Genomic DNA, 9,809 nt, shown 5'->3' on the forward strand with positions numbered 1-9,809 from the left:
TTTTTTTTTTTTTTTTTTTTTTTTTTTTTCTATTATTTCTTGACCGAGATGGTGGTGAACTTGCACTGCAATTTGATAGCATGGTCTGCAGGGTTTGTTTTAGAACTTTGCTATGGCTTTATAGTGAAAACTCCCTCGGTTGACTTATGAAATTTATAATTTTGATTTTGTGGAAGGTACACATATCTGAAATATACTGTTTTATGTTTTGCTTAATACAGGGCCTCTATAGAGACACTAAAAATAATGAAATGCGTCTTGGTATCTGTTCAAGGAGTAATGATATAGTGGAGCCCCTAGTTAAACCTCAATGGTTTGTTGACTGTCAAAGCATGGCAAAGCAGGCACTTGATGTTGTTATGGATGAAAATAATAAGAAAATGGAGATAATCCCGAAACAATATGCTGCTGATTGGAAGAGGTAAACTTCTGAACCATTGTACACAAGCCTTTTTCCTTTATATATAAGTAGTTGAGATACTTTTTTTAGTGCTTTCTTTGAAGGCACTCCCTTTTCTATATAAGTCAATTGCATGCTATTTTATGTTTCAGAAGTTGATGGCCATCTGACATATGATTGCTGCAATCTATTTTTTGCTTTTTACACCATTTGTACCTGAATAATTGTGATAAACTGTACTCAGCATAGATGATGCCTCATCTATTCATAAATGCACACCTAGCCACCCACATATGTATGGCAATTTTTTATTTTTGTTTTATAAAATTTTTATTTCATGTATTCTTAAGGCCTGGATTTTACTCATATCAGATAAGGTAAGTAGTTCAAAGTGATTGACAAAGGAATGCAGATTCCTAAATCTCTCTATTCATTTACATTTCTCTTGGAGGTACTTGCTTTGCATTTCATTCTTACTTAAGCGAGCAAACGTAAAAGTGGGTTTTGAATATCACAGATGGCTTGATAACATCCGTGACTGGTGCATTTCAAGGCAGCTTTGGTGGGGTCACCGCATTCCTGCATGGTATGTGGTGTTAGAGGGTGATGAACAGCAGGAATTCGGTGTCCATGATGACCGCTGGGTGGTCGCTAGAAACGAATCTGAGGCTCGAGAGTTGGCTCACAAAAAATTTGCCAAGAAGTTTGAGCTGTCTCAAGATCCTGATGTATTAGACACCTGGTTTTCTTCTGGTCTTTTTCCACTATCTGTATTGGGCTGGCCAGATGATACTGAGGATTTAAAAGCATTTTACCCAACTTCTGTTCTTGAAACTGGTCATGATATTCTCTTTTTCTGGGTAGCTCGTATGGTGATGTTGGGAATCAAGCTGGGAGGTGATGTGCCTTTTACAAAGGTAAACTTTTATTGTATTAAATAAATCAGTGGAATGTGGTATTTGATTCCATTAAAATCGATGTTCTTTTTGCTGTGTTACATTTCATAAAAGTGAGTCTTTTGCTGCACCTACTCTTACCGTGTAACTCTAAACCTCATGAAGTAAGATTTGACAAACAATTTTTTTTTTTCCATGAATTTCCAGTGTCTATATATCTTGAGGATGAGTATTAGTCCTCACTGTTTTCTGGTCCTTTTAGAAGAAGTAATTTAATGAAAAAAAAACTGATTGAGTATACAAGAGGATTTTGAAAACTTATTACATGTTTTAGTGTTTATCTTAATTTATACGGAGTAATTTTTTTAAGTTTCAATATGCTATAATGCTTTTTCCACATATATATTAGGAAAAACTTGACTTGTGTACTTTAACTTTGAAGGTATATTTGCATCCAATGATTCGTGATGCCCATGGGCGTAAGATGTCCAAGTCTCTAGGAAATGTCATTGATCCACTTGAGGTGATTAATGGTATTGCTCTTGAAGGTCTTCATAAGAGACTAGAGGAAGGAAACTTAGATCCATTGGAGTTGAAAACTGCTAAAGAAGGTCAGAAGAAGGACTTTCCTAATGGTATACCAGAATGTGGCGCAGATGCTCTTCGTTTTGCCCTTGTTACGTACACTGCTCAGGTTAATGAGTTTCTTGACTTATTTTTCCAGGCTCTTTCAGTGCCTTTCCCAGTTTGGTAATTTGTCTAATTTCTTCTTGCAGTCAGATAAAATCAATCTGGACATTCAGAGGGTGGTTGGGTATCGTCAATGGTGTAACAAACTGTGGAATGCAATTCGCTTTGCCATGAGCAAACTAGGAGATGATTACATACCTCCAGCAGAAATAGTCCCGCATACCATGCCATTTAGTTGCCAATGGATACTCTCAGCACTAAACAAGGCCATATCAAAGACAGTGTCAGCTCTAGAATCTTCTGAATTCTCTGACGCAGCAACATCAGTATATTCATGGTGGCAATTTCAATTATGTGACATCTTTATTGAAGTAATCAAGCCATATTTTGGTAGTGATGATCCATCATTTGCAATTGCAAAAAGATCTGCACAGGATGCATTGTGGTTGTGCTTGGATAATGGGTTACGGTTACTTCATCCATTCATGCCATTTGTCACAGAGGAACTGTGGCAGCGTCTTCCAGCTAGGAGAGATTGTTCCAAAAAAGAATCTATAGTTATAAGTGAATATCCTTCAACTGTTGAGGTGAGATCTGTGTGCATTTCTAAGGAATTGGTGGATTTCCTTTGTAGCATTTTATAGCATAACAGATAATTGTTACTTGTATCCTAAATGCTGCCATTCTGTCATGCAAATTGTTTTTCCCAGTTCATATAATGGACAGTGACATCATGATAGCAATTGCCTACAATTAACAATTTTTGTATGCTTGTTCAAATGTGTCTTAAAGATGGCATTTTAAACTCAATCTTATTTTTGCAGAGCTGGAATAATGATAAAGTTGAAGATGAGATGGAAAAGGTAACATCTATAGTAAAAGGGCTGCGGTCAAAGAGGGCATTGCTGCCTCCAAAAGAAAGATTTGAAAGGTAAACATTAATGATCATATACTGTATTTTGGCAATATAGTCATTTCTTGATAATATAGCTATATTATTTGGAAGTCTCTTATTCATGAATAGGAGATTATTTGTTGGAAGGTCCTATGCAGTGTGTTGAAAGTCCAATGTGTTCGGACTTTTTAGATTTTAAATTTGTGCCGATTGAAAATATAAAGTGTAATTTCCTGTCTCCAGGCGAGCTGCTTTTGTGCTGTGTCGGACAGATGAATTTATGGAAATAGTCAAAAGCCGTGAGTTGGAGATCTCTACACTGGCTAGTTTGTCATCATTGAAGGTATGTGCTTGGTGAATTCTGTGTGCAGAAGTCAAGCTGGAAATAGTCTTTTATTTATTTATTTATTTTTTAAATTTCTTTTGACATGCTGTCATGCTTCTCACCTGCCAACTTTCACCAGGTCTCGTGTGATATTGATGCTGCTCCAACTGGATGGTTGACAGAAGTTGTAGATGAATCCCTTACAGTTTTCCTAGAAGAAAAAGGAACTTCCATTAATCCAGAGGCTGAACTTGAAAGGCTCAGGAAAAAGATGGAGGAGACCAAAAGGTGACATAGATTCACTCAACTCATCTAAAATCAGTAAAATGATGTCTCACTTTTGCAGTAGTTTCTCTCAATATTTTCAAAAAATTTCTACTTTCATTAATTTGACTACCAAGCCATATTGTTGATCCATTTAATTCTGGCAGGCAACACAACAACCTATCAAAGGTTATGAGTGCATCGGGATATAAAGAGAAAGTTCCGCCTAATGTTCACGACGAGAATATGTCGAAGCTGACTGCCCTTATGCAGGAACTGCAATTATTCGAAGAAAACATCGGGCGTCTGGAAAATCAAATCGCGAGCACCTAAATTTTTTGCAGCACATCTGTTCAAACTTTACTTACAGGGATGAAATTGATTTCACATACTTTGTCCAACTCATAGTCCATGTTTAAATGTATCCACTGAAAAGCTCAATACTCTTTCCAATCATATTCTGAGAAATATAGAACAGTCAACTTATTGCACTTTATTCTGATGCAAAAGCAGGGATGATGACAACTGCCAGCAATCCTGTTGCATCAGCAGTTGCCTACTACTATATATGATTGCTGCTTTCCTTTCTTGGAATTCTATTTAAATTTTATATACATAATTACTACTTATATACTACGTACATAATAAGCATGTAGAGATGAAGTTGGGCGATAACATGAGCAGGAAGAGGAGGGAGGAGGAGAAGAGGCTTTAATTAATTTGTTTATCAAGTAATGCATGAGGACTTAGTTCTTCATCTGTTAATTTGGATGGAATATGAATTTAAAGTCCAAAATTTATGGTTTAGCCCAATATACTTGTGCAATTTTTAGCTAATTTCGTTGGAAAACATAACTTTGAATCTTTGATTTGATGAAATTCGAATTGCACATTTCGGTTCAATAACCAATTTTAAAAACAAATTATTTAATTAAATGAATGAACAACCCTAATTTTTATGTTACGTAGGGTAAAGTTATTACGATGGTATTAGAGTTTCTATCACAAATTACCCCAGCCATCTTCAGCCATACAATATAGATGCCTCTCATATATAAGTAAAAGATGGAAGGGCAACCTTAACCGAGTTAGTTGAGCAGTTAAGTTGATAATTACAAAGTTTTCATATATTCATTAAAAAAACAGAAATGATTGAAAACATACGATAAAAACATGAAAATGAAAACATACCATATTATATATACTTGCAATTAGGCTTCTTAATATTGTTTGTTTGTGGTTGGAGTGTCTCCCATCTTCCATCATCAGTTTAATCAAATTCATATCATGAACATGACACCATATTTAATATTGTTGCATTCACACTTCCACATCTACCTTTCATGTTGTCCTCTGTAAATACAAACACACCATAGAATGTTTTGGATGAGAACGAATTCGGTTCAACATACATATAATATAATATAAAATATAAATCACCATTTTAACAATAAATTTAATTTTTTAATTGAGACAAAATACGTCTTTTAATTTGATATTCGAGTCAAATTGATCCATCCAAATTATGTGAGAAGTGTGTTGAGTATGTATAGTTTAGCTATCAACTTAGTATATGAAGAGAACTATCAAACGACCAATACAATCGGTATATGACTTGATGGCTGTATTATGCAAAATACTATACACAACTCTAATACAAATATACAATCGTCAAAGAGGCATCGAGGATTCATACCCCGCCCAAGATGATCCTCCACATGTATTACCTCACAATGAATATGTAGAAATCTTAGATAGATTTAATGATATGCACACACGAATTTTTCTCGTTCCCTTTTACTATGATCTCTTAGAAATTTTGTCTATACGGTCATCAACTAAGTTGTTCTCTAACTCAATATTCCTTAACCTATACCCCACAACTTTTATATATATAAAAGAGATGAATAAAATAAAAACTGGGCGTCCAACAGAAAACTAAGAACACATCCTAGCCAATCAATAACTGTAAAGAAAGGAAAAAAGGTGATGACATTTTGATAAATATCTTAAACTTTAAATTGCTATCAAGTATCAAGATATTTACCAAAATGTATGAAATATTTTCTCCTTATTTCGAAGTCATTGATTTTTTTCACATCAACGACTAGGATGAGTTCTTAATTTTATCATGGACATGGATTTTCATTTATGTCTAATTTTAAACAATATATCAACTATATTAATAAGAGCCAAAGAGAGTTAGGCCTAAAATAGGTAGAAAAAACGGCGGTCAAATTATTTAATCAAATGGATGGTTCAGATGAATTATTTAATCAAATAGATGATTAAGAGCCAAGGACCTTGTAGTCCAGTGGCATCAAACCCTTCCCTTTATACGGGAGGTGGTGGGTTCAAGCCTTAGTGGAGTCAATATTAATTATTAATAGAGATTACCTAATTTAACCTTACTTTTAATCCGTTAAATATTCTCTTCTCTGTTAATATTCCTTAACTTTTAACTTACCCATTAATTTCTATAAGAAAGATCTTAGGTTCGAACCTCATCTCAATCAAATTTGACATAATTAAGTTTATCACTCTATTTTTTTTTGAAGGTAAACGTAGCTATTCCATTAATTCATAACATAAAACGTTTACATCAACGATCAATGAAATGGTAAACCATTCCTTACAGTCAGACATAGAAACAACTTTTCTAACTATGTTATAGAAAACTTGAATCGCAGACTGTTTCATAACTAGGAAGCTATGTTCCTTCAAGGAGCTTAAAGCTTCATCAAAGATCTGGGTCTTCGTCATTATTCTTTTTTGCTCGCCCAGGATAAGATCAACACTTTCCGAAACCAAACTAAACGATTTATGCTAATGATAATGAAAAGCTCGTGAAAGTAACGAGAGGAAAAAAGCCCGTGAAAGTAACGAGAGGAAAACACAATAATAAAGAAAATAAAAAGTGGTAAAGCCAAAGTAGGGTTGGGAGTTCAAGACTACCAACACAAACCCCAATACCTACCTACTATTAATTTATTCAAAGGGAAAGAAAACGGAAGAAGAAGATGTGTGGCGGTGGACGGAGCTGCGACGGTGGTCGAGGCGAAAGAAGAACGAGAGCAAACGTAAAAGGTGACCAAAACCGCCGGCTCAAAGCTCCAATAGAGCTCAGGCCGGAGGCCGGCGGTGGAAGCCTAAGTTGAGCAGTAGAGAAAGGCTTTTTGTTTTAGAGAAAAAAGGGAGGCAGCATTAGGTTTCCTCGTTTATCACTCTATTTAGTCTTATTAAATTAAATAAATTAGTAGCTACAACAAAAAATGATACATATGTATTTCTTTAATTTATAATTATGTGTCTACAATACCTTTATTTAAAAAAATTATTCATTATCAAAAAATTAAATTAAATAAGAGAAATAATTTCATTAGTTATATTGTCTTTATTTTCTCTCATGCAAAGATTCTTTACATTCAAATTTATCAATTGATATTCATTACATTGTCCATTATCTTATTTTTACAATATCTTGTAATTAAATATCAAAGTTATAGTACAAAATAATGTTATATATTTATTTACCAAGTATTTTATTAATAATATGAAAAAAAAAGTTAAATAATTTGAAGCTAATTATATTAACTACTTGGAGATTGGTTGACAAAGAGAGTACTCAAATAACCCAACAAATTGAAGCGAAATTGCTCTATTTTACTCTTATTGAATTAAATAAATTAGTAGTTACACTACCATGAAAAAAAATGAAAAAGAATAGTTTGAAACCAATCATATTAACTACTTGGGGGATTTGTTGATAATGAAAGTACTCAAATAACTCATTACCCAGCAAATTGAAGCGAGAAACTACCTTTTAATATCTTTGGAATATATAATATTTTAAATTTTCAAATTTTCATTAATTTATTTAATCTTTTTTCTTAAACTAGGGATTTCTTTATCAACAATATAATAACTCATTCAACAATAATGGTTGAACCAAATGAACTCCAAGCAGAACACCTAAAGGAAAGTTCATAGCTCCTATATCATAATCTCATTGCATGACGTTGTCATCTATGCTACCAACAATAACCGAATTGCAAATAACACATTACCAACAAAAAGGAAGAGAACAAATAGTAAAGATGAAGACAATGACAATGTTACTCAAAAGAAAATTAAGAACACTTAGAAAAATTCAAGTGAAAAGTAGTATTTATTTAGACTATCATTTTTAGACCAAATATTTAGACTATCGATTTTACAAGGTTGCAAACATTTATTTTAGTAATAATTATAATGAATTTTTTATATTATCTTGGATTCATATACTTTGAGTTAGATATTTAAATAAAAAAATTCGACATTCAATTACCAATGTATAAACTTCTCCTATATAATCTTACATTGATATACTTTCAAATATTTATTTAAATATAAACATTGGGCATTAACTCATACGCGCAATGCACATATAAAACTAGTTTATAAAATAAAGAGAAAAGGTATGTGAAATTATTTATATGTATAAGTAAGCATAGGATCCCATATTGTGTACTTAGACAGCCCCATGTGTGGCTTCTCCCCAAGGAATGGAAATGTTCGGCTTTAGGGGAACGTGCAACTTGTGCATCTTTTCTTCTTTTCAATTATTTTCCATATTTTCTTTCAAATAGTTATATATATATATAAATTCATGCAATCATGCAACAAAACCAAAGTCTTTGTCTTTGATTATCTCAGGGAAAACTGTTATGTTTCTTCTCTGTAATTATTATTAACCCCCCCCCCCCCCCCCCCAAAAAAAAAATTTCTTTAATTTGGAGTGTACACACCTCTTTAAATGGGACCCATAAATTTTTACTGTCTATGGAACAACTGGTCTGGAGATTTAAGACGGTTCCATACTCAATGCTAAGGATTGAATTCTGAATCTTTAATTAAGGATGAACGAGTCCCTTGCCATTCAACCACATCCTAATGAATAAAATGGATAGTAACTTAATCTGATATGATCCAATATCGATATATACATATTATGACTAATGACATCTAACGCACGTATTATTCTCAATGGAATTTTTGCAGGTGGATAGGGGAGGGATTGATATGTGGAGTATAGATAATTGTCGTTGTCTTTTAGTTATTAAACATTATAGTACATGGGATTAATAATTATTGTTACCGAAATTGTCGGTCTGTGACAGCTACAAAATATTCATTAATTTATCAAATCGGTATACACAAATATACATACACAAGTTGATTTTACTTAATTTAAATCTTCTAGAAATTAATTAAGATAATTATATTATAATTTAATATTAATTCTAATACTGTATACTTTATCTTGGAATTATGCCACTGAAACGCGTTTTAAGGGATGCGATTTTCAACAAAAAATTCTTCTAATCAATATTATAATTGGAGTTGTTATTATTTTATATTAAATAATTGTTAATTCAATAATTAATTAATTAATAATTAATAAGGTACAAAATTTTGACGTGCATTGAGGAAAGACGGAAAGAATCTATGCAACGGATGGGTGCAAGCGATGTCGTATGTGGTCGGATATGATACGATATATAATATAATACGTGTGTTACGTTATTTTATTTTATTTATTTATTAATTAAAAATTATAATATATTATCAAGTTGGAAGACTTTGAGTCCTCTTTGATCTTACGTCTGCATGTGCATGATGATAATACATACATGAATATATATACATATATACATATATGTGAATATATAATATGTAAGATTATATTATACTAATAAGTAGTTATTAGCTAGTCCAAATGTGGACTACATAAATATATCTTAATATTGTTGTTACTTCTAGTAACCTTATGACGACTTTAATATTATCCCCAAATATCTATGGGCTCAAGTTAACATTTGTATTATATTCTTTATTTAGAGTCGGTTCAAAAATATGAAAAATGTTTTTAGAAAAATAGTTTATTTTATAAAATGTATTTTTAATTTTTAGTATTTGGTTGAAAGGTTAAAAAAAAAAGTTCTTTTATTTGGTGAAAAGTAAGAAATTTGTATTTTTCTTTTTGGTTTATTTTTTAAAGACATGAACATAAATCTATTACAAAGTTATTTATTATAAAATATGGAGTATTATTAATTATTTTAATGATCATAATAATTATTATTTATATTGAAATATAATTATAAATTAAAATTTATAAAAGCTATAAAAAATTATAATAAAAAGATGTAAATAAATAATTTGAATTTGTAACTTATTATAATAAAAATAAATATATAAATTGATAAATATAATAATTTTAAACTAAAGAAATTAAAGATTAAAAGAAAAAAAAAAAAGAAGGTGTCGGTCAAGTTTTTTTTTTTTTTTTTTTTTTTT

The 9,809-nt window shown here is 31.6% G+C and overlaps 1 protein-coding gene across 1 annotated transcript in view; it reads left to right on the top strand.

The window, feature by feature from the left end:
- LOC116015702 (valine--tRNA ligase, mitochondrial 1-like) overlaps positions 1–4,059 on the top strand; it is an 8,978-nt gene extending 4,919 nt beyond the window's left edge. The window contains exons 15-22 of the mRNA XM_031255869.1: positions 222–421; positions 918–1,317; positions 1,739–1,990; positions 2,073–2,573; positions 2,811–2,917; positions 3,125–3,224; positions 3,346–3,494; positions 3,638–4,059. Coding sequence (XP_031111729.1) covers positions 222–421; positions 918–1,317; positions 1,739–1,990; positions 2,073–2,573; positions 2,811–2,917; positions 3,125–3,224; positions 3,346–3,494; positions 3,638–3,803 — 1,875 coding nt within the window. The 3' untranslated portion in view covers positions 3,804–4,059. The remainder of the gene's footprint in view (positions 1–221; positions 422–917; positions 1,318–1,738; positions 1,991–2,072; positions 2,574–2,810; positions 2,918–3,124; positions 3,225–3,345; positions 3,495–3,637) is intronic.
- Positions 4,060–9,809: the final 5,750 nt, after the last annotated feature.

This window comes from Ipomoea triloba, chromosome 4, assembly GCF_003576645.1.
Source record: "Ipomoea triloba cultivar NCNSP0323 chromosome 4, ASM357664v1".
NCBI lineage: Eukaryota > Viridiplantae > Streptophyta > Magnoliopsida > Solanales > Convolvulaceae > Ipomoea > Ipomoea triloba.